This window comes from Trifolium pratense, linkage group LG1 (assembly GCF_020283565.1).
Source record: "Trifolium pratense cultivar HEN17-A07 linkage group LG1, ARS_RC_1.1, whole genome shotgun sequence".
NCBI classification, from domain to species: Eukaryota; Viridiplantae; Streptophyta; class Magnoliopsida; order Fabales; family Fabaceae; genus Trifolium; species Trifolium pratense.
This window is the reverse complement of record NC_060059.1, coordinates 21858234-21884299: the sequence shown is the minus strand read 5'-3', so window position 1 is coordinate 21884299 and position 26066 is coordinate 21858234. Positions and strand designations below refer to the sequence as shown.

General features: G+C 33.5%; 3 protein-coding genes and 1 pseudogene across 3 annotated transcripts; 3 read left to right on the top strand and 1 right to left on the bottom strand.

Annotated features, from left to right (window-relative positions):
- The first annotated feature begins 5905 nt into the window (after positions 1 to 5905).
- On the top strand, positions 5906 to 9483 carry LOC123884988 (probable aquaporin NIP7-1). The gene is made up of 6 exons (XM_045934228.1): positions 5906 to 6343; positions 6601 to 6828; positions 7096 to 7290; positions 7395 to 7456; positions 8963 to 9171; positions 9301 to 9483. The coding sequence occupies exons 1-6, from the start codon at positions 6152 to 6154 to the stop codon at positions 9432 to 9434; spliced, it is 1020 nt and encodes a 339-aa protein (XP_045790184.1). The 5' UTR covers positions 5906 to 6151; the 3' UTR covers positions 9435 to 9483.
- A 4040-nt stretch (positions 9484 to 13523) lies between these two features.
- Positions 13524 to 17439, top strand: LOC123890212 (calmodulin calcium-dependent NAD kinase-like). Its single transcript, XM_045939781.1, has 9 exons — positions 13524 to 13533; positions 13678 to 13860; positions 14084 to 14307; positions 14628 to 14689; positions 14833 to 15054; positions 15356 to 15485; positions 16102 to 16424; positions 16661 to 16805; positions 17173 to 17439. The coding sequence occupies exons 1-9, from the start codon at positions 13524 to 13526 to the stop codon at positions 17437 to 17439; spliced, it is 1566 nt and encodes a 521-aa protein (XP_045795737.1).
- A 1853-nt stretch (positions 17440 to 19292) lies between these two features.
- Positions 19293 to 20462, top strand: LOC123918324 (histone H1-like). The gene is made up of 2 exons (XM_045970338.1): positions 19293 to 19561; positions 19696 to 20462. The coding sequence occupies exons 1-2, from the start codon at positions 19400 to 19402 to the stop codon at positions 20317 to 20319; spliced, it is 786 nt and encodes a 261-aa protein (XP_045826294.1). The 5' UTR covers positions 19293 to 19399; the 3' UTR covers positions 20320 to 20462.
- Positions 20463 to 24291: 3829 nt separating this feature from the next.
- LOC123890206 lies at positions 24292 to 24862 on the bottom strand (annotated as a pseudogene).
- Positions 24863 to 26066: the final 1204 nt, after the last annotated feature.

The window sequence follows — 26066 nt, the reverse complement described above, 5'->3', positions numbered from 1 at the left end:
CTTTTTTTCAAAAAAAGAACATAATATGTTTAGAAATTAATTTTTTTTATAGAGTAGAAATTAATTATTTATTTTCAAAGAAACAATAAAATGCATTTTTTTTTAAAAAAATAAATAAAGTAGTCGAGTTATTTATAAGTTTTAAAGTTTTTTTTTTTGTGACAGTTATAAAGTCTTTTTTTATTTCTTTTTATGCAAAGAGTATTTAATTTATAGAATATAAACAATAATCGTGTAAATTCATTATAAAAGTCTTAAATAAAAGAAAACAAAATAAAACTATCATGGGGGGAATCGAACTCAGAAAACAAGGCAGTATAATTTTTGGACTAAGCACACACCACAAGCCAATGAATCTATTATATTTATTTTTCTCCTAAATAATATATTACCAATATCTTTAATGTTGGGCCTAAAAAAAAAAGAGGCCCTTAAAAGTTTGGGGCCCTGGGCTGGAGGCCTGGTTGCCTTGGCCCAAAACCGGGCCTGCTTGAGGGTCTGCTGCAATGCAACAAACTTTGTAGTTACTACATTAGTTAGTGTCACGCAGTTACAACTCTCAGTCTTCCGATCTAAATTGATGGTTGAAATTATTTTATTGTGTGATTAATTTGACCGATTTAGACCGTATGATCTCACAACAACAATTTAGATTTATTATTGTGTTAAATTCCATGAAATTTAAACTGCAACCAATCATGATCTCAATAGTTAATACTCCATCTGGTCACTATTATAAGCGAAAAACTACTATTTCAAGGAACTTAAAAAGTTATTTTTTGTTTATAATAGTGACCGGAGGGATTACATATCAACTCTATATATTTCTTTTTTCTTTGGTACAATTTGTTTTTGTTAGGCTTCTTAGTCAAGTTTGGCATAATTAATCTTCTATACTATAACCAACGAAGAATCACAATCAAATGGAGTACATCCCTATCTTCTCTTACCCTAGTGGCAAGCAAAATGAAAATCCTTACTTGAGAGTTGAGATTGAGAATAAGACCAAAGTCAAAACCTTCAAAAGAATAAAATCCAGTGAGAATTTCAAAACTCTCTGATTACTGTACCAATTAAGGGTACCATGTGCCTCAAATTTCGGTACAAAACTTTATAGTAGTTAGTCTAAAGTAGCTTGTAAGTTGTAACTCAGCTTTAACTAAGGTGTCCTCAGTTTTAACTATAGTTTGATCAAATTTTCAGGCTTCTTAAGATCAGACATAATGTTGATTAAGTATTTGGTAATCCAATTTCCAAAGTTAATTAATCCAAATTCAATGGTTAACGATTTGTAATATAACAGCCTGCAGGAAAAATTTGAAGTAACTTGTTGAAAACTGATTTTATGTGTTTCGAACGGGACCAAGATTCATCCAGGGTGATGACTGCGGGAAAGATGCTTATCGTGTGATGGAAATTTGAGAGTGATCCACTAATCACGATAGTCTAACCGCTCTCACTCATCTCAATCTTTCACTCACTTGAGCATTTGAGTATTTGCAGGTACATCACCCCGCTAGAGATCTATGCCGTCATCTTGCACCTCAGCAACATCGTCATTTGAGATCCAACTCATACCAATATATATTAATAATTCTTGATGTAAACGACTCTTCATTTTTAAATGAAAAGTCCTACGTGTGAAAAGCAAGTTAGGACTTAGGAGTAGTGTATAAAGTGGACTTTAAATCATGTGACCAAAGAAAGAAGGTGAATCTACTTTGAAACTTCTATGTGTATATATATAATAATAAGGACCCTCATGGAAAAAAATAATGCATGGCTATAAAAATATCTCTTGCCATTTGTCTCTTTTTTTCTCTCTAACACAAACACATTCTTTGTTGTTAGTTTTTCTCTTCCCTCCCCTATCTGCCATAAAAAGTTGAGGGAAATGTTGTCTGGTTCGAGATCATTCATAAATAGTCTCAGTCTCCGACATAACTTATGATGAGTGATTTCGGACCAGACTTCATTCCCCTCAAAAACCAAGCAAACACTATTAACTACTCTATTCCGCTAATATATAGACAAGTTCACAAGACAAGCTTCCTTAATTTCCTTTGAGAAATTTCCTTAATATATAAACGAAGTACTAAGGCAATTCAAGACCAGAAATTGCAAAATTGGTTATGCAGGACTAGTTGGTAATTGAATAATATTCCAGGTGATTTTGTTTCAAAATTGACAGTGCTTACATTCCATCACTTGTTTCTTATGTTGTGTATTCATGAGAGAAGATGTGTTGCTTTATTGTTGTTTTTAATAATCTGCAATTCTGAATTTCAACATCTCTTCTGTTGGTACCAAACTATTTCTGCAGGTGGAGGTCTTGTATCCGACATGTGTCGGTATCCGAAACCAACACATGTTACAATTAATTACTTTCATTAGAGTTTTAATGGTGCTAACGTGTCAATGTTGTGTCTATGCTTCAAATTAACCCTTTGTTAGGGATAAGGATTTAATGCAGTAACCTAACTGCGTTAACACAACAGTTACTACATCAACTGTCTGATCATAAAGTAAATGTTGAAATCATAAACAAATGATTTTATTAATATGTAATCTGTACGGTCCAATTTCTATTTATTGAGATGCAAAATTGTGTGAAACTATGTGCTTTTTGCATTGCAGTCAATTCAGATCCCTTTGTTAGGCTCACAATTATTCTAGATGTTTAATTTCCATCATAAATAGAGACTGAATAATATTGATGTAGTTAAATACTATATTATTAGCTGAATAATTGGGTGACACTGTTACTTATTTAATCATTAGAGACTGATTCTGATTGAGAGTACTGTTGCACAAAGTGCATGCACTCTAACATCAGTACAAACAGAGAAATGGCAAAAGTAATAGTCAAACATAGAAAAAGGAATAGCTTACCTGCAACTTAAAGGACATAAAATCTAGAGAAACTATACTTTTGAGATTTATTTATATTGATACAAGTAGCTTATCTTGCATGATTCAGTCAGTGTGGTGTAGGGATATTTTGGAGTGTTGACATCATGATTTGCAGACATTTTGCAGTTGTTTACTTTCAGGTGACAGGAATATCTAAAACAGTAGACTGTGGAGACTTTTGAGTATCAGTATTACTCTGTCTTTGTCCTCTTATATTGTACAGAGAGCTAAAAGAACAATATAATTGCTTGGAAAAATGCTTCACCTATCATGGAAATAAATAAATAAATAAAACCCAAAGCAAAATAGTATATGTAGATACTATAAATATATTCATTCACATTTTTGGCTTTATAAATTTGTAATGTCAACTAAAAACTATGTTCTTTTGCACATTCGAAATTTACATAATATAGATTATATCATATTTTGTTTTACATAATATGGACAAAAACATGATTAAATAATATGATTAAAAATGTACATAGCATTAGTTGCTTAGTGTAGTGAGCCTCTCTTGTACCTTGTCCTGCATCAATGATAGATCCAGATTATAATCAAACTTGTGAAAACTTAGAGTTAAGAGATCATTGTCAAACTTGATTAAATAGATGATTTTGAACCCGTAGACATTATAGATTGAAAATGTGTATGATATTTGACATGTGTTAGACCACATAATATTAATTGATATTTCAGATTAAAAATGTGTATGATGTGGGGTGTTTGACAAGTGTCAGATATAGTTTAAAATCACTTGAGCAAGTGATTATAGATTAATTAATATAACAATCTGATTTCAAAATAAGATTTATTATGCAATTTCCAAAGGTCGTCATAGATTGGGGGTGAGGATTGTCTCCCGTGACAATCTCACTGAAGATGGTCCAGTGTTGATCTTAGCCCTCCGTTCCTTTTTTTGTGACTGTATCATGTGAAAACAAAAAAATTTAAATGGCCAAGGTTTCACCGGATAAACTTTTAACGGGAGAGAATCCCTTCCCATAGATTGAGAGCGGATTGTCTCCTCCGATGTATAGTGTCCTCCAGTTAAATGTCACCCATATGATTTTTTTTATTGCAAAGTGACTATGCTATTAAAAAAGTATTGAATGGTTGAGATGAACACTTTACTCCTTCCCGTGAAAAGAACACGGGAGAGGATCTGTTCCCTCATAGATTAATTAAGAGCGCAGCTAGGTACCATAAAAATCAGATTCCAAAATCACTTGCCCAAGTCACCAAGCAAAAGAGACACTACAGAAAGAACAAACAGTAACAAACTACCTGCTTCTCTGGCTTCTGAAAAGCTGGCATGCAAATTGGTAAATTTAAAGCCAAAACCACAAATTTATAAGCAATTTTTGTTAAAAAGCATAGTTCATTCATAATAGATACAGGAGCCAGAAGGCTGATAGGAAGCTAATCCTACCAAAATTATAAAAATGGTATCTATAATTTAATAGTTAATATATATTATTTAAAAAATAATGAATTAAGAATCTTATTAATTTCATATATGTGAAATTATATGACAATTGAGTATTATCTATAGTATCATTAATCTTCATTTATTTTATTTTCGCTGTAGTTGAAGTTACAAAGTATATCATTTGAAATTGACACATAACTGTAAAGTTTTAGGATCGAACTTGAGTGAAAATGTCTAATTTAACAATATCGTCATTATAAGTTGAGTGAAACCTTAGCAACATATGCATTTTTTAACAAGCAATTAGTTATATACACAAAAATCTAATGCCAAAAAATTAGTTTTCCTCAACCTTCCATCTACTTTGTTCTTTTCCTTCTTTGTAATAGAGATGAGTGATTTTAGAACATTTTTTTTGTCTAGAGCCACCCTTTTGTATATTTTTTCATTTGGTTTTCGCATAGGTCTCGTTTTTCTTTCATGTATTTTTTCTTCGTGATTTCGTGATCTAAGTGTGATGTTGCTTTGTTTGTCGTCTTGGTGTGAAATTGTTTTGTTTTTCGTTTTGTTGTGGTGTTCATTTGGTTTAGTTTGATAGGTCGGCCCAAGAGTAATGCTACCAAAGCCCTTGCTTTTGGTCTACAAACAAAAAATTATATAAGCAAAAATGGCGCATATAATAAAAATTGGGCTTAACTACACATTTGGTACCTTACGTTTATTTTAAGTTTCAATTTGGTCATTTACGTTTAAAAAATATCAATTTGGTCCCTTACGTTTATTTTAGATTTCAAGTTAGTCCTTTCCATTAGTGACAAAACTAACGGAAAGGACTAACTTGAAACTTAAAATAAATGTAAGGACCAAATGTGTAGTTAAGCCTAAAACTTGCTTTAGGTCTCACCGGCTATATTGAAATTTTTTGGACCGGTCTTTAGTTTTGATTTATTACAGATTCAATCAATGATTTAAGCGTCAACATTACATATTTATAGGCATCTTCCGTTTAATGTCATTAATCTGGATGTGGTGAGTTTGTTCGCAGATTTATCTTTTTCAATTTTAGTGACGTTTAATTTGTTTTGTTTTAGAGATATTCTCCCAACGTGAATGAATATCATTTTTAGTCGAACAAAACAATTAGTATTCCTCCTCTTATCCCTGTATTAGAGTCGGGATGCTCTTATAGTTGAATATTTCTGCCACTCGAGTCTAACACAAATGATTGATGCACAATGTGTGTAAGTGTTAAACTCTGAGATACTAAGTTCAATTCTTACTAATAAGAAAATAAAAGTAAACAAAATTGGAAAATTGAAAGGTGGGAGAAAATAAGGTTGAACATAGCAATATTAATTATTAGTGAGGAAGTGGTTGGGGTGTAGTTTGGATTCTACATGGTCAAGAAGAATAATTAGAAAGTAGAGTAAGTTGACAATTAATTGTTACAAAGTATTAGTTAACTTTCTAAGTTGGAGCAGTTAATAAGCACAAATTGATCTTCCTTATGATATGACCCTATCTCAATACAAGCATCACATAGATCGTGTGTTGAAACCATTCTCAAATTACTTTCATAAGTCACATACGTGTGGGGAACAAAAAGTTCCAACCATAGTAAAACTTACCCCCGAATTGTTACATCATGTTTGTTCCATGTAACCAATAACTTCAACTTTTTTTCTTTCTTTCTAGTACCATGTTGGTTGCATTTACTACTTATATATGAGATCTTATTATAGACCAAGTTAATGCAATATTTTTTATCTTTCACAAAGTTGAGTTTAAGATTTTATAGTTTTGATCATGAGAGACATGTATGAAAAACAATCATCATCATCACCTGAAGTTTCAAATTATGCATCAAGTAGTGGCTTATCTGGAGATGATAAAGAGATTGGTTATAGAGCTACAACATTAAATCATTCATATCTTTTGCCCAACATATCTTCCCTTCACAAATTACCTATCAAAATTGACCTCAATTTTGCTCGCATGGTAATAGTATATTCAACCCTTCTAGCTAAGTGTATATAGAGCGGTTTTTTAGAATCATGGAACTAAAAAAATAGATTTCTCTGCAGATCATAAAGCCTACATTAATAAGAAAAAGTCCATGTAAATATCTGAACTGAGTAAAAATGTTTTGATAGTGATTTTGCGAAAATCATAAAAAGTTTATTATATTGTCTTGGAAGAACATTAAAATGTTTGATAGTAATCTTGAAATTGAAGTTATTTTGATATGTATGTAGGTAATGGCAGAGGTGGTGGGAACGTTTATTTTGATGTTTTGTGTATGTGGGATCATTGCTAGCAGCAAACAAACTCAAAATAGTGCAGTAGGACTTCTGGAGTATGCAGCTACAGCAGGATTAACAGTGGTTGTAATAATCTTCTCTATCGGCCCAATTTCTTGTGCACATGTTAACCCAGCTGTTACAATAGCCTTTGCAACAATTGGTCAATTTCCATGGTTCAAGGTAGAGTTATATAATACATGATCATAAGTTTTTGTTATAATTGATTATTTACTTTCTTTTTAAAAAATTTACACTAATTATTAAATCGCAATCAATCAAATGAATGGATTTAAAAGTATGTAAAGGTAATTATTTTTAATGATCTGACGATTGTAATTGATTGATAATATCTTTACATGGATCTGTTCAAAAAAAATATATATATTTGCATTGACGGTGTGTACAAATGAAATCCTAATTTATACCGACTTATTGTTTCTTAAACAGGTTCCAATTTACATAATAGCACAAACAATTGGTTCTTTGATGGCAACATATATTGGTAGTCTTATCTATGGCATAAAATCAGATATTATGATGACTCAACCACTCCAAGGTTCCAACTCTGCCTTTTGGGTGGAGCTTATTGCAACATTCATCATCATGTTTTTGGTTACAGCTTTGACATCTGAACCTCAATCAGTAAGTACTAATTAAGGAAGAAAGTTAATTACATTTTTATATATTAGCAGTAATATTAATTCCACTTTTTTTTCTACTAGCTAAAACTTGAAAATATTGTGCAGGTGGGTCATTTATCTGGGTTTGTTGCTGGAATTGCAATTGGGCTTGCTGTACTAATCACAGGGTATCCACTCCCATATTTAATTATATAGATATTTTTGCAGATATTATTTTAGGAAATAATATAGTATAATGCTGAAATTTTATGGGACATTTCTTCTTCTGTGATTTATTTCATGTCAACTCTAATTAGTTATTGAAATGCCTACTTTACAAATAAAGGGAAGATCGTTTCCTGATAACCTTGCAACCTTGTGGTTCCCGATAACCGGCCGCATCAGTCCGATAACCTTCGTTATCGTCGTTTCCCGCAACCAAGCCGCCTTTTGTTTATGTCTTTCTGAAGGATTGGACATTAATTTGTTTAAAATCCTTTTTTTGAACAAGCATTTGTTTAAAATCCTTAAATGAGTTTTTAGAGTGAGCTCTACATATATAAAGTAAGATTCACATATATAAAGTATGACATCTGAGCCCACTACTAATATATTATGATGTTTTCTCTCCCCACCCCCGTGTTTCTTTTATCCCCCCTGAGTTTCCAATTTTGCCCTTGAAAAAACTTCGGTTTGTAGAAACCGAAGTTTTTTTTTGCCTTGAAAACAAATTTCGGTTTCTAAAAACCGAAATTTACTCTGAATTTGCACTAGAAAAAATTCGGTTTCTGCGAACCGAATTTTTCACAAGGGCAAAATTGGAATATTGGGGGGTATAAAAGAAACACGGGGGGCCCGAAGAGAAAACATCATATATTATTACTCTCCAATGGTGAAAATAAATAAGAAATAGCACATGGATGCTAATTGCTAAGGGTCAACGGATGCATAAAAGACCTGCACAAAAGATGCTCTTAGGTCAAGTATGTACACAACTAAAAGTTGTACCAATACACAAATAGATGATTACCGGCGGCTACCACAATGCTACTCATCCCTCCCAAAATATAAGAAAAAATTGATGTATTTGACCCAAGTTTTTAACCAAATACATCAATTTTTTTTGACCAATTTTTTCTTATATTTTTGGGATGTATTAGTTTTTCTGTTCACCACTATATTTTGGGTCGTCCTCGTACGAACATCCTCCAATACTTTTTTCTTATTTCAAATAACATTTCCAATGTTTTTATTAAATCGACTCTGGTGTCATATTTCGCAAACACACCCCAAACTCAAGGCCAGACAACTCAAGTAAGAATTTTAGGCCCCAAAGTTTTAGGCTGAACAAATAAAGACCTCAGAAAAGTTCTATTTAATTATAAATATGTAATATAACATTTAAATATTAAGTATTTTTTAGTTGAGTTGGTAAAGTTGAAGACATCAAACCCTTAAAGACAAGTTCAACCCAACCCTCGAACATTTTCATTTTACAAGGTCTCACAATAGAAACGGTTTTAAGCCTCTAATTATATTGGATCGGCGTGACGCCACCTAAATATGTTATTTTATAATAGAAATATTACATTGATTAATTCTATAACTGCCCACCCAAAACAAAAACAAAAAAATCTATAACTTACTCTTTATCATGACAATTTAATGACAAAGTAACTTAATTTTTGTTGCAGCCCTGTTTCAGGTGGATCAATGAATCCAGCAAGATCACTAGGTCCAGCAATTATATCATGGAAATTTAAGGACATTTGGATATACATCTTAGCCCCAAGTGGAGGAGCTGTGACAGGAGCTTTAACGTTTCGTTTCCTACGTCTTCAAGACCAACATTGCAATTCCCCAAACATGACTGAAGTTGGTCATCCCATACCCTATTGTGCAAGTTAGTACATAAACATGAAATAAAATGTTTTTAGACCAAGCTCAAGAAATTAAACCACTAAATCAAATAGCAATCATATATTGCCTATATTAGCTAGCTGAATTCTTGATTGTGCCTTTTTTTCCCTAGGAAGAAGTGGCAACATGATTTTGCTGGTAGAGAAAAATTGGAGTGTATTATGTGACAGAATAGAAGGGTTTAGACAAAGATATGTCTTAAGAACAAGAGTATCAGATGGTGTTTATCATAAGTTGTCAATGTAATTAGTAGACTTTGTTATTATAAGTGCGACAATAATAAAAGTTGCAGTTATTTATCTTAACCTTGTCCTGAAAAATCGAATCAAGTTGCAAATTGTTTAGCAAATTAATTGTGGTATTTATGATCTTTAGACATTTTATGTTCCCAAGCCTGATATCTCTTTCTTGATGATGTTAAGAGTGTGCCAATCAATCCGGAAGTTGGCTTCCACCGCTACCTGTTCTATATGAGATGGATCTGCGTACTGTGACTCAAACTATTCTGGACTGACCTGATTTTTCGCTGGTCCCTTGTACTTTGGGGGGAAAAAAAGTATGTTTTTGGTCCCGTAAAGTTAGCAAATTTGAAAGGGTGAAATATAAATTTGAAGAGGTAAAATATGTTTTTTTGGTCCCCGTAAAGTTAGTGAATTTGAGTTTTAGTCCTTATTGTAGGCATGTCACACAAAAACGTTGACATGACCAGAATCTGCTGACTGGACCACTGCTGTGGTCAGATGACGCTGAATTGACAAATTACAGGGGACGATGTTGCAAATTGCCTTGAAAACGTGAAAAAAAAAACACTAATCTGCTGTTTTTTGCCCCGGGCGAAAAAACCCGTGCCCCGGGCGAAATTTGAAGCAGGAAAAGGGGGCTCTCTGTTTTCTTGTCGCCCCAGGCGAAAGATTTGGTGCCTCAGGCGAAAGTTGTCGCCCCAGGCGAAAAAAATGGTGCCTCGGGCGAAAATTGCTGCAGGGTATTTAAAGGGTCACGTTTTCTGTTTTTTGTAAACAAGTTTTGAGGGTTTCTTTTACCAAAACGGCGGCTAGGGTTAAGAGGGTTACTCTTGGTTCATCTCTAGGTTTTGGGTGTTGATTCTTTCATCTTGTAATCACTTATCATTGAAATCTCTTGGTCACGTGAAGAGATTTGGGAAAAGGGTAGAATTAGGGTTGAAGTCTAATTCTTGCAAATCTTTTGTAGTGAATCTCGTTGTAATCAAGCTTTTCATTGATAGTGGAACGGAGAGTGGCTCTCTCCCCCAGAGTAGGTCGGTTTTGACTGATTTGGGTAAACAATTGCTTCGTGTTCTTTATAGTTTTATTGTTTATCTTTTGTTCGTGATTATTATTGCTATTTCCACGTTTTGATTGCTTATTCGATTTGCTCCACACATCAAGATTATTGGTGTGATTCAATCCGAATTCACAACAATTGGCGCCCACCGTGGGGCAAAGGATCAAACGAATTAAGTATCATGGGTTCTAAGTGGGAGATTGAGAAGTTCACCGGTAAAAATGACTTCGGTTTGTGGAAGGTGAAGGTACGGGCAATATTAACACAACAAAAGTGTGTTGAAGCATTGTTGGGCATATCGAATATGCCAAATACTCTCTCGAACGCAGAAAAGAGCGAGATGAATGATAAGGCTTTGAGTGTCATTATCTTGTGCCTCGCGGATAATGTGTTGAGGGAAGTAGCTAAAGAAAAAACTGCGGCGGCTATGTGGACCAAGCTGGATGCGTTGTATATGACGAAGTCTTTGGCACATAAGCAGTGTTTGAAAGAACGGTTATTTTTCTTTCGAATGGTGGAGAACAAGCCTGTGGTGGAGCAACTTTCGGAGTTCAACAAGATCATTGACGACTTGACGAACATTGACGTGAATTTGGAAGACGAGGACAAGGCCTTTCATTTGTTGTGTGCTTTACCCAAGTCACTTGAAAATATCAAGGATGCGTTGCTTTACGGCAAAGAAGGTACTATCACATTGGATGAAGTTCAATCGACTTTGAGGACCAATGAGTTGACAAAGTTGAGAGACTTGAGGGTTAATGATAGTGCGGAAGGGTTAAATGTGATGAGGGATAGAAGTGAGAACGACGGTAGAGGAAAGGGGAAGAAATATGGGTCCAAGTCTAGGCCAAAAGGTGATAATGGTGGCAGGTTCAGATGCTTCTATTGTCAGGATCCGGGTCACTTCAAGAAGGACTGTCCTCAGAGAAGGGGCAGTGGTAGTTCGTCAGCTCATGTTGCCGTTGATGAGGAGGAAGGCTATGAGAGTGCGGGAGCACTCATAGTCACTAGTTGACACCCATAGTTTGCCGATCGGCCTGGAGAGGCGGTGGAATAATACTCAACATCAGCCTAGAGAGGCGGTGGTAAGAATACTCAGTTACAAGGTGGAAGACATAGTGGATATACCGGTTTAAGGTTTTGGTGGAGGAATCTCGGTTTGAGGTGGAGGTATACCAAAGTGGTATGGCTATGAAGACCTTGTGTGGAAGCAATGGTGATCAAGCTTGGTAACTTGTTAGACTGCTGGAGGTAGTTGGACACAAGGAGAGTTTGAGGTTGCAGCTTGTGAAACCACCTAAAAATTCCAAGGTTGGTTGGAGGCAAGCATATCTTCAAGAGTACGAAAAGCTACAATCCGGGGTTTGAAGAGGTACGGTGTAGCTTGTGGATTGCCCGAAAAATCCAAGGGCAATTGGAGGCAAGCATTTTTCGGGAGTACGGAGAGGTAGACTCTGGGGGCCGAAGAAGGTGTGGTGTAAACAAGTGGAGCGAGCAGCACGGTGGTTGATGGGAAGTTGACATCACCATCATTTTAAAGGCAAGGTGGAGATTGTTGCAAATTGCCTTGAAAACGTGAAAAAAAAACACTAATCTGCTGTTTTTCGCCCTGGGCGAAAAAACCCGTGCCCCGGGCAAAATTTGAAGCAGGAAAAGGGGGCTCTCTGTTTTCTTGTCGCCCCAGGCGAAAGATTTGGTGCCTCAGGCGAAAGTTGTCGCCCCAGGCGAAAAAAATGGTGCCTCGGGCGAAAATTGCTGCAGGGTATTTAAAGGGTCACGTTTTCTATTTTTTGTAAACAAGTTTTGAGGGTTTCTTTCACCAAAACGGCGTCTAGGGTTAAGAGGGTTACTCTTGGTTCATCTCTAGGTTTTGGGTGTTGATTCTTTCATCTTGTAATCACTTATCATTGAAATCTCTTGGTCACGGGAAGAGATTTGGGAAAAGGGTAGAATTAGGGTTGAAGTCTAATTCTTGCAAATCTTTTGTAGTGAATCTCGTTGTAATCAAGCTTTTCATTGATAGTGGAATGGAGAGTGGCTCTCTCCCCCAGAGTAGGTCGGTTTTGACTGAACTGGGTAAACAATTGCTTCGTGTTCTTTATAGTTTTATTGTTTATCTTTTGTTCGTGATTATTATTGCTATTTCCACGTTTTGATTGCTTATTCGATTTGCTCCACACATCAAGATTATTGGTGTGATTCAATCCGAATTCACAACAGACGAAAACCAACATTCGCACAAATTATAGGAATAAAAACTAAAATTTACTCAAATTATTGGACCAAATTTAAAATTCAGAAATATGAAAAACTCATTCTTCAATTCTTCATCTTTTACCATGCCACCACTACCATTAAAAAACTCTTCTCACTTTTTCTTCAACCTGAAAACCCATAAATTTATTTTACTTCACCCACTTATCATCTCATATGTACTACAATGCTGGTTCATTATAGTTGTCCCTCTCTATAAGGAATGTGAGCATTACAAACTCAACGATAACAAATTAATAAATGGAGTAACTCTATGTTGAGTTACTTGTGGAGTAAGTTAATCCTTCCTCGTATAGATGAGATATCAACTTAATTGTTATCATATATTTAAAGTGTATCGGATAATAAATATACATATCTTTTTTAGTTGAAATTTAAATATTTGTTTGTCACATTCTAGGAAATCGACCTCTTTCGCCAGACTAAACTTCTAGTTGTGACAATGTAAAATCAATTATTTATTTATTTATTTGACAGAAGTAAAAACCATTATTGACACTTTGTATATATGAATTAAATCCAAAAAGTAATAAAATTCTTAATATCATCATATCAAATTGCTTGAAAAAAAAAATCAGATAAATTATTTACGTTGTTTTTTGACAAAGCCTTATGTGCATCCACGTGTTATGAACTTCCTTCAACAAGAAAACAAATTATTCGGAAACAAAAGAACCAATGAGACACAGAGTGATCCACCACATTCTCTTATAGCTCCTGTGGTCTCTATGATCTAACTGTCTTTGATTTCTTGCCGAAATGAAGAGAGGTACCTTATGAAATCATCGTTTTCATGTTCTTTTTATTATTAACATTTGATGATGTTATATATATTGGTCATGCAAAGTAATTAAACTATATGAAATATGATTTAATTTCTCACTATTGTTTGTACCATAATTAATCGTTACAGAGTATTTTGTCAATGGCAAGCCCAGTGTCACACAGATCGTGGTGGCCTCTTCCGTTGGGTTGGTAATTGCTGCAGCAATCCATTATCGCCTAAAATGTTTGAGAGATGGAAAGATCATCCCACGTTTGAGATTATCAAAGGCTGGCGAAACTCCAAAGCTTGAGAGATTCTCTCATTACGTAGGTACGTAACGTAACTATTTTTTTTGTTATAAATCATTAATCAATGTGTCATTTCTTTCAATTATGGATATATGATATATTCCCTCTTACAAGAAACGGTTGATTTTTTAGATTCATTGAACAACTGATGTATCTGGTCTAGATCGGCACTTGTAAAAAATAGTGTTGCAAGTGTTCTGTTTGTGTATATTATTAATATTAAGATTTTGTATGATTTGTTGCAGCTAGGCAAATGGGGTTCAAAGATAGAAAGAACTGTCCTAACTTATGTAAATTGGCTTCTGAATACATAAGAAAATCTGAGGGATGTGAAGATGATATCTATGCTTTCTTTGAACATGAACAAAATGCAGATTCACTTTTTGTCAAACTTGTGGAGGAGTTTGAGAGATGCATTCTTAGTTACTTTGCTTTCCATTGGAGTCTTGGCGATTTATTGATAAGTCAGGTATTGAGGATAAAATCTTTAAATATCCTCCTATGATACTATGATTTAATTCATAATATCGTCGGTGTAAAAAGTTTTTACATTGTCGATCAATCATAATTCATAACTGTCAAATTAGTAGAAACATTTGACTTTTATCATAACTACTACTAAAATCACATACATGATTAGTTGAGATGTGCTGATTGTGTAAATTTGTTTACACCGACAGTGCATGAAAATTAAACTCATCCTACAGACCCTAATTGTCCCATTTACATCAATTGAAATGGTTATATAACATAGTATGCTAGGTAAAACAATATTTTTCCTTTTTTCAGGTCTTGAGCTCTGACACTGAGCCAAAAAAGAAGTTCAAGCACATGGTTATGGCAGCAACTAGGTGTGTTTATAGTTGTACATTATTCACTACGAATAATAATTAAACCATCTTTGAACTAGATATAAAACATAAGGATATAAGATTTATATTTAATCTTTTCCTTGTAACCTCAATTACCCGTTGTGATGTAATTCTTTGTACAGGGATCAAAGGGTTGAAAGGGTAACAAAGAATTTGAAGGTGGCTAGAGTTTTCAATACATTAGTAGAAGAGATGAAAGCAATGGGACTTGTATCAAATGATGACAATCGATGCACGGAGGTTATGGCACCGGTGGCTCACAGTGATAGGAGTCCTGTGCTCCTTTTCATGGGTGGTGGTATGGGAGCTGGCAAGAGCACTGTGCTTAAAGACATTCTCAAAGAGTAAGAGAAGTTATTATTATCGAATAAACCATCAATTTAATCCTTAAAATATCACTCCCTCCAATTTTGTCGATAAAGTATATGAAATCTGTCGATGTAGTAGCTAAAGTACATGAAAATCCATCATGTTAGTCTCTAAAATGTTAATAGCAAGGACTAAATTGACGGATTTTATATACTTTAGAGACTCAATTGAAGAGAAACCATAATTTAAAGACTAATTGATGGTTTATTCTAACAAAAATGAATAATCAAATCAAAAGAAATAGCAAGAGCTTAATGTTGTTTCCTTTATGAACAGGCCTTTCTGGGTAGGAGCAGCTAGCAATGCTGTTGTCATTGAGGCAGATGCATTTAAAGAATCAGATGTTATCTATAGGGCCCTTAGCTCAAGAGGACAACATCATGACATGATTAAGATGGCTGAATTGGTGAGATGATTCAGACTCTTCTCTTCATTGTTCTTTTCCATTTTGACATGGAACTTGAAATTGTAGCACTGTATCAATCTAATCCCTCACATTATATGCATGAATGACCGGTGAATTTGAGTATTTACATTTTGACATGGGCACTTAGCTGTGATATTTCTTCTGATATCAATTGAGAGAGAATCATCTTCATTGAATGATCTAAAATGCAAAGATGCTGCATATTGGTATATATACACAGCGGTAACTTGCAACGCAAGCAATCTGGTAAACTAACCAACTCAAGTAACGTTTAATGAACTAACTATAGTTCTAACTGACTAACTATAGTTCTAACTGACTAACTATAATTGTCTCATGCTTCGCTGGCATGGCTTCTATGGGACTAGTAGTCAAGGAAGAGGGAGAAGCCTCACTACCCAATACAATTTTTTGAGAATTCTTTTGAAAATAACTTGTAACATGTCTACAATCAACTTATATCAATAGACTCCCCAAGATACGTATGAAAACAAATTATAACTTATATGAGTACAATTTAACTATACTTTCTCTTTGATTATAAAAATAGTTTATACATACGAGCTTATTTCCATAAAGTCGTTGTTCCAAACAGGTACACCAATCGTCAACAGATGCGGCCTCATCACTCCTAGTAACGGCACTAAATGAAGGACGAGACGTGATTATGGATGGAACATTTTCTTGGGTACCATTTGTTGTGCAAACAATAACAATGGCTAGGAATGTCCACCGCCGCCGTTACCGAATGGGAGCTGGCTACAAGGTGAATGATGATGGAACTGTAACAGAGAATTACTGGGAACGAATTGAAAATGAAGAACCTGAAGAAGTTGGAGGAAAAAAGAGGAAACCATATAGGTTAGAGCTTGTCGGAGTAGTATGTGATGCTTACCTTGCAGTCATCAGAGGCATAAGGTAAATTCAGTTCATTATTAACCTTCATATTTGATAAACTTTTTTTCTACTTAACCATCCGGTTTCCGGGGAAAGTGACCCTGGTAATCTGGAGTTCGGTTGAAAAGTAAGTAAAGTTTGATCAACGATTGTTTCAGTAACAATTGAAACTCGGATTCTCTCTAACAATCTGAGTTATAATTCTTTTAGTGAAAATGGACTCTACTAAACTAACAGTTAAAGTTGAATGTCAACAGGAGAGCTATCATGTGCAGAAGAGCAGTAAGAGTGAAGTCACAATTGAAATCACACAGAAGATTTGCAGATGCATTTATGACTTATTGTCAGCTAGTAGATAATGCAAGGCTATACAGCACAAATGCTTTAGAAGGCCCCCCCAAAGTATACATATTTTCCTTGTCCTTCTTTCTTACTCTTTCTCTTGTGATAAAATATATTGTTACTCTTTCTCATACGTCAACGGAGGTTGTCCCGGTTGGAAAGCTCATACCCCACAAGGGTTTGGGTTCAACACATAATGCCGACGTGAGGACCTCATTGGTGGATAATCTGTAAGTACCTCTAGCAATGCTCTATGAGCCTTGAGACCTGTTCGAGCCCTTCTCGAGCGCCCGGGACCCAACTCACCTAATTGTGAACGTTTTTATTTTTATTAATTATTGACTATTGTCATTTCTATGGTGGACTAGTTTATTTTCATCAATGCCTAACATCATAACCTAGTACTGACCAAACTACTATTGTAAAGTTGATAGGATGGAAAGAAAGAGACAAGACATTGCTAGTTGATCCAGATGAAATTGATTGTTTGAAGAGAGTTGCTAGGTTGAATGAAGATGCTGACTCCATATATGAACTTTACAAGCACCCTAATCCAACTTGTGAAGCAGGATCTATATGGAAAGACATTGTATTATCCCCTTCAAGGTTGAACATTCAACAAGAGCTCAAGTGTGCAATTCAAAAGGTTGAGATATTTGCAATGCAAAATCCTAACTTGTTGATGGACAAGTGACACTATTTTTCAACCTTAGCATTTGAGATTAGATTCATAAGATGGAAATCATCTATGAGCTTTCATAGGTTATTAAAATTTTAAGACTAGAATTCTTTCATTAATTGTTGTATTAATGTGATAAACTAAAATGTACAAAAGAAACACCATATAGTCAAACTCTTCAAAAATTGAAATTTTTTGCATTTGGTTTCAGTTAAATTGATGACTAACATGAACAAAATAAGTATCAAGTGTGACTATCTGGTTTCAAAATTTATTTGTTTTTTAGCGAAAGAATACAAATGATCATAATTTTGTAAAGAAAATTTTCTATTTGCAGGGACAAGTTTTTCTTTCTAGAAAATGCCTCACTCGAATTGACGTTTCTGATATGAACATATCATGAACACAATAATTAGCCATTTTCTTGAAGCAAGAGATATATAGGAACACAAATATAGCTGCCACTTATTAACATTAGATTAAGTACTAAACATAATTAATCAATCATGACAGATGAAAGTAGCTAGGCACCTTTTCTGCTATCAGTGGACAATCAGCAAAGCTCTATCGTCCCGCATCTCTGCTTAGTCTCTTTTCTGGTTTATCTTTTATTGTGTTTCAATTAGTTGAACTGAATGCATTGCACTTGACCTATATATATCAATAGAACTTATAATCAGAGATTTTCAAATACTACGTGACAACTTTGAGTTGTAATCTGTATTACAATGAGAGGTCCAGTCAAATTTATAAGCAACATACCAGCACAAAGATGAGACAATAGGGACTTCTTTGATCCATAAACTAATGCATTGCTCATTGTTAACTACGTTCAATAGATGATTAACGAGTTGCAACATCTTGTAATATTCATTAATCATCAACTAAACACAATAACCACATATTTACACAGTATTAACGATTCGAATTGTTGTGAAACTAACACCTCTAATTAACCAAGACCTCTCCTAATAAGAAGAGCAATTTGTACCTGCTGCACCAGTTATGCATGATATGGAATTTTGTATAATTCATACTCATATAGGAACTCAATCAAATGAGAAAAAGAGAGGAAGATGTTGGAGAAAATTAACTTCAAATGCACATAGTTCTGCACAAAAAAATTGGATAATGTCATCCAATATACTACTATTTATTTTTAAGACATGGCCAATGCTGAAAAACAACATTAATTTGTTATAGTAGTATTAAGTTTATTCAGATGAATGACAATCCAACATAATATATGAGTCACACCTGTGTACTATATATTATATGGTTTTTACAAAGTTCATTAGTATAGGACTTGTTCAACTTCAATGGCATTTTGGGCGATTGTTCTATACTCAAATCTCATTGGATTTTCATGATTTTTGATGCAATGAAATCCTCTCTTAATCTATTACCACAAGGGGTGGATTGATTTCATCATTGAAGAAAGCATTCCCTTGAATTAGAGGAAAACCCTTGATAATACCATAAAAAACCCTAGTCATGACCATTGTGGATTCAAAACCACAATTCTCCCAAACCACAAATCCATTCTAGAAGCTGAAACACTCGTTAGAAAGCTTACAAAAAAATCCTACAAGATAAAAAAAATTCCATGCAAATCCATGAGCTACAGGTGAAGTTATGATAAAAAGAATCTAGCATAAAAGCACAACTAAAAAAAACCAAAACTCCCAAATCATCATACAGTAACATTCCTTCTTATTCTCCACCGATCAATCAATCAACACTAACCGTTGATAGCAGCCCCATCGAAGGGCTCACGTTCAAACTAGAAAAATATATCGATCCTTGTCGGGTTCCTTTAACCAATGAGAATTAAGTAATCCAATATTATGCAATACACACTTCACTATTTAATCCATCAAATTCCGTTCATCTTTATTATCACACAAAAATTCCTATTCCAATCCCAACCCATAATTCAGTTTCCCATTCCTAAGTCCTAACCTACAAGTTTGCGATGGCCACAGAAGAACCCGTTGTCGTTGTGGAACCTGTTCCCGAACCAGCAGCCTCGGAGAAAGAAGAACCAAAGGTTGAAGCAGAGAAGAAGACGAAGGAATCCAAACCTAAGAAAGCTTCCAAACCACGAAGTCCTGCTTCTCATCCTACTTACGAAGAGGTTCGGTTGGGTTCGGTTCAATTTCAATTGACTAATTTCTAATTGTTCAAATTGATTATTGTTTGGTGATGAATTTAGTTTTGGAAATTTGAATTGGATCTGATTATTTATTGATTTGTTTGATTGAATTGCAGATGATTAAGGATGCAATTGTGAGTCTGAAAGAGAGAACAGGTTCAAGCCAATACGCGATTGCGAAATTCATTGAAGAGAAACACAAACAACAACTTCCTTCAAATTTCAAGAAGCTATTGCTTCAGAATTTGAAGAAGAATGTTGCTTCTGGTAAACTTGTTAAGGTTAAAGGTTCATTCAAACTTCCTTCCAAGACGACGAAACCATCATCATCGGTGACTACAGCTTCTCAGGCGAACAAAAAGCCTGCAGCGTCCAAGCCGAAGACAAAGCCAACTGCTTCGAAGGCTAAGCCAGCTTCTAAGCAAAAGGCTAAAACTGTTGTTAAGCCAAAGGCTGCTTCCAAGCCCAAAACTACTGCTGTCAAAACCAAAACTACTGTTGCTAAACCCAAACCTGCTGCTGCCAAATCCAAAGTTGCTGCAAAGCCCAAGGCTGGTGTGAAAGCGAAGCCCAAGGACAAGTCTGCTAAGGTTGCAAGGACATCGACGAGGACTTCACCGGGGAAGAAAGTACCGAAGAAGGTTGTGGCTGCGAAGAAAGCTCCGGTGAAGAGCGTGAAGCCTAAAATCGTAAAGTCTCCGGCGAAGAAGGTTTCAACGAAGAGAGGAGGGAGGAAATGAGCGCTAAAGTCTTTCTAGTGAATTTTTTTTTTTATGTGAAGAACAGAGTCTAGAGTCTTCAATCTTCATTGCTTTAGCATTGTAAATTTTTTGTTTGTTTGTTACAGTTTATAGTTTATAATAAGTTGATTTCATATTTTCTAGTTTTATTTTGCTTTCCGGTTTATTATGATCTTAATACTGTAATAACAATCTTTCTGAAGAAAGAACAAAAATGACAGTACCGTAAGTTTCGTGATGAAAATTAAAAGCCAGGCACGATTGGTTTCCTCTTACAAATCTTAGAGCGCATTCACATAGATAATAGATTCTGTGACTGCAGATGATGATACATTCCATGAATATGTTAACAGTCATAACTCCAATATTATGGATAATGACGGAGCATTCGATGATGTCCAATTTCCAAACGGTATCAGACATAGTCCTTTTCGTTCACTATTATAATAAAAATTGTCATTTCTAATATAAAAATTGTTTTTTTTATTCTTAATTAGTGTCCCGGGAGCATTAGTTAGCATAATCCTAAAAATTATATACAAAAAAAAATTACTTTTGAGTAGGGGTGTGCAAAAATATAGTTAACTGAACCAAATTGTAATTCATACTACATTGAACCATATTTTAAACCGGACCATTTAATCTAGTTTTGAACCGAACCACTTTTTAAAAACAGTTACAATTCAATTTATAACTGATTCATAACCAGTTTAAATTTATGAACTGATTTTTATTAATTTTTTTTATTTGTAAATAGCATATTTATTTATTAATTATTTTATTTTTTGACACAATTTATTAATTATTTAAATGGATTTTTTCTTATTTTAAAAATATTTTTATTTCTTTTGTTCAATGAAATGGTGTAAAAAGTAAAAACAATTCAAATTTTGGTTTGGCCCAAATGATCCTTAAGCCCAACTATTTTTTTTCACTCAAATGTTTTTTTTTATTGTAATAAAAAAAATGGTTTTTTTTATTAAGATTTTATTTTTAAAAAATTTTAATAATAAATTAAGGTGGTGGTGGTGCTTTTAGAGGTGGGAATAGGCTAGGCCGAGCTAGGCTTTGCCAAGCCTGGGCCTGGCCTGTCAAAAAATCTAAGGCCTGAGCCTGGTCTGTGGCCTATCATAGGCCTAATTTTTAGGCCTGAGTCTGGTCTTTTGAAAGCCTGATGTGGCCCATTGGCCTGTTTAAAAGCCTATTTCATATGAACATATTTAAATAAATAATTATATTTTTTTTTAAATATACTTATGAACGAATAAACCAATGTTCCTTTTGATATTTAACATGATATTTTAGAAATTTTGACTATATATGTCATCATATTTTAATTCTAGTTTATAATAATACATTTATATATGTTAAAAACGAATGTAGATTAATAAATTTAAACTACTTAAAAAGTTAATAGATTTATAATTTAACCAAAGTACAAATTTTAATATATAAATTATAATCTTAGTAAAAATATCATTCATATTAAGTTAAATAGGCCGGCCTAATAGGCCTAAAGGCTTTTTTAATGGCCTGCGGCCTGGCCTTTTTAGCTAAATAGGCTTATAAAAAAGTCTTGGCCTGCTCTATTTAAAGAAATAGGCTGGCCTGACCTGAGCCTGTGTAGGCTGGGTCTTAAGGCCCGGTAGGCCGGGCTAGCCTGTTCCCACCTCTAGGTGCTTTCCGGCGTTGACCACCCCCTTTTATTTTAATATATTTTTATTAAATTATAATATATTTTAAATATTTATATTAATTTAAAAACTGGATTTTTTTAAAAAAAAAAATTCCTTTTTTTTGAGAATTTTTTTTCTGTTTCTTTTATACTAAGTTTTTTCAGTTATTTTTTTATTTTAAAAAAATTTATTAATGTATTTAAATAAAATTAAAATATTTTTAAACTAAGAAAAAACTTTTACTAATAAAAATCAGTTTTCTTCTTTATAAAAAAAACAGAAAAAACTGATTTAAAACCATTTTTTTCAAAAATAAACCGGTTTTAATAAAAAAATCAGTTTAAAATCAATTATCCGAAATTAAACCGGTTTAAAATATAAACTGGTTCTAAACCGATTCTAAACTGAATTGAAACTGGTTTTGGAAATAAACTGGATTTTTTAAAATGTGGTTTCATTTACTGAACCGAACCATATAAATGGTTCAGTTCAGTGCAGTTCATGAACTATGAACATCTCCTACTTTTGAGTTTACGCAAACAGCTTATTCAATATAAATTAGGTTTTATACTATTTTTTAAGTTCATACTAGTGAATATTATATTTTTATAAGTTATTTTATCATAAACTATTTTGACAAACTTATAATAATACATAAAATTTTGCATAAGTTGTTTGCATAAACTAAAAAATAAGCTAATCCAAACGTTCTCATACTATTAAAATTTTTAAATATGTATGATTTGTAGGGATATTGCAATATGTATATTTGTTTTCCGGATTCAAATTTTTCTACTTTTTCCTTTAAAGAGTAAAAGTTTAACAAGAAAATCCGTGAATTTGCTTCCAAAAAAAAGAAGAAAACGCGTGAATTATATATATATTTCCTAAATAATAATAATAGTAATACGATCAGGAATTATATCATAAATAATGCGAGAAGCTTGGGATAGAGTTACCCTTGGAAGAGCATGAGCGTTTTCATTTGCTTGCCGCTTACTAAAGACAACTGCACAATCGTTTCAATTTGTGAATAAAGTCTTACACTTAGGCACTGTTTGGTAAGTCCAATAAACTTGCTTATAGCTTATTGGATTAGCTTATAATCTTGTTTGATAAAAATGTGAAGTGTTTGGTAACAAGCTTCTCTAACTAGCTTATAGCTTTTTTTGAGATGCTATTTCGGGTGTGTTTGGTAACACAAATAAGCTAGCTTATAGCTTATTATATGAGCTTATAAGCTTGTTTCAAAAAATTAGAGGTGTTTGGTAATAAGCTTTTTGTACTAGCTTATAGCTTTTTTCAGATGCTATTTCAAGTAGCATTTGAGCTTATAGCTTATAGCTTTTTACACTTTATTCCATTTTTACCCTTTAATTTAATAACTACTCACTCTAAAAAATAAACTACCCACTATCAATTATGTAATTTTATATTTAATAACCACTTTAAAAGCTAATTTTACCAAACACTTTAATTTCAATAAGCTAGCTTTTCAGCTATCAGCTAGCTTATAACTTATTTTTACCAAACAGACCCTTCAAGTAGTGTTTGAGCTTATAGCTTATAGCTTTTTCATTTTATTCCATATTTACCCTTATTAGTTTTATTTATTTATTTTTTTTAAAATTATGTAATAACTACCCACTAACACTTACAAAAAAAAAAAAAAAACTACCCACTAACCATGTACTTTTATGTCATTTTGTACTTACAACAGTTAAAATTGTCAAACACTTTAATTTCATTCTACTAGCTTTTCAGCTATAAGCTAATAACTATCAGCTATCAGCTATCAGCTATAAGCTAGCTTTTCAACTATAAGTTAGCTTATCAGCTATCAGCTAGCTTATAGCTTATTTTTAGCAAACAGGACCTTATTGATGAATAAGCCATACTCTGAGTTATTGGGATTATTATTGTGCACATTGAAATTAAATCACAATATGGAAGTCATTATAGAGATTTAAGGCGAGTTTGAATAAATCACATTGAAGTTGTGATTTATTGAACACCAAATTGAACTTTTAACTTGCGTAAAAAAAAATTGAACTTTTAACAAGATCACAATGGCACAATATGATTATATGAAATTCATTGTCAATTCAAACATATACATAATTATTCTTGATAAACAAAAAGAGGAGACAAAGTTGTCATTATGTATACAACTTTACTAGACAAAACAAGCATAAAAGAGGGTTCGGCAAATAAAAATGTTCTATTATAGATCAGCAGTACATGCACCGTGGGCAACAATATTTCTTTTTATGTTGATACTTCAGAATGTAAACAATTAGATGTGAGTAGAACAATAACAAAAAATGTTTGAGGTTGAAATAAGAGTATGGATGAGAAATTGAGTAGGAGCGTGCTGAATTGAAATCCCAATAACATGTTGTGCAACAAGATTCTTAAGCTCCTCCAAAGCCTTCTTTAGGAATTCAAGTTCGACTCTATTCATCCCACTAATTGGACAAGCCCACCAAAGTAAAGCCTTGATCTCCTTGAGAAAATGGCTCAGCTCATCACCATGCTTCTTCGCGTCATCCAACGTGTTGTTGATTTGTGTCAGATGAGCATTGAGTGCACTCACGTTTGCACTACGACGAGCCTCAATGAATTGCATAGTGTCGTTGTTTTGGGGTAGGACTTGAGAGAAATAGCGATCTATGACTGTATCAACATTGGGATGACCAAAGGAAAATAACAAGTGCAACATCTACACCACAAAGGGTGCAAAGCTCACTAGCTTTCTTAAAGAGTCCGCTGCGGCGCTTCGAGAAAGTCACCTGCAGGTTGGTCTCGTTGCTTATCTTTTTCATCTCGATTTTTTGGCGACCTTGACCTCTCCTTCCGCTCGACATAGCTAAAACACAAAAGGAGTGGAGATAAAAAGAAAAGGTTAGGTGTGTGTGTTTGTGATTTTAGAATTTCAATTGACACAATAAAATTGAGTGTGAAGGAGTCATTTTATAGCTAATTTTTATGCGTGTATTCTCATTGTCGTATCATGATTTGGCTTAGAAACCAACCCGTGCTATCTTTTTAAAAAATTCCACCTTTTCGTTTCCATGAAAATTACTAGATTTAGAGATTCTCATCAAATGTCTTTTTGCATTGCCTTATATGTCAGAAAATTCAATGTAAAAAATAGCGCCTTTTTTCCAATTTGAATATCTTACCATACTAGCAAACGGTGTATAAGTTGTTTGTACCCGGATATTTCAATAATTTTGTCCGGATTTATTTTCTTTATATTAATAAATAAGAAAGTCAAATCCATTCTTTAGAATTTCAATGATTGGAGTATTCACTCTACTCTTGGTTATATTTTTTTATATATTTATGGTGAGCCCCAATATATATAATATAGGCAAAATTATACTACAGGTCCTTTATCTTATTTTTTTGTAATACTTTGGTCCTTTATCTTTTTTTTGTAACACTTTGGTCCTTTATCTTTTATTTGTAACAGTTTAGTCATTTATTTTTTTTATTTGTAACATTTTAGTCCCTTTTTTTTGTAACAATTTGGTCTTTTATCTTGTTTTATTTGTAACACTTTGGTCGTTTATTTTTTATAAATAAATAAGATACGGATCAAAGTGTTACGAAAAAAAAAGATAAAGGACCAAATTGTTACCAAAAAAAAATAAAGGACCAAATTGTTACCAAAAAAAAATAAAGGACCAAAGTGTTACAAAAAAATAAGATAAAGGACATGTAGTGTAATTTTGCCTATAATATACAAATCGATATGATAAATAGGGGAGGGATCAAATTACACCGGTGTAACCTTTGAGTAATGTTACACCGCTCAATAACGCTTTAACGAATATAAATTTTACAAAATTTACCGTTTGATTGAAAGTTTATATCGCGTAGATCATTCATGTTAAATTTTACAAAAATCTAAAATCATTTGATATGTTATTACGAACGATCAAGATTAACAGTATTTAATAAAAACGCATAATAATCTTGACGAGTCTCAATAACATATCAAACGATTTTAGATTTTTGTAAAATTTAACATAAATGTTCTACGCGATATAAGCTTTAAATTTA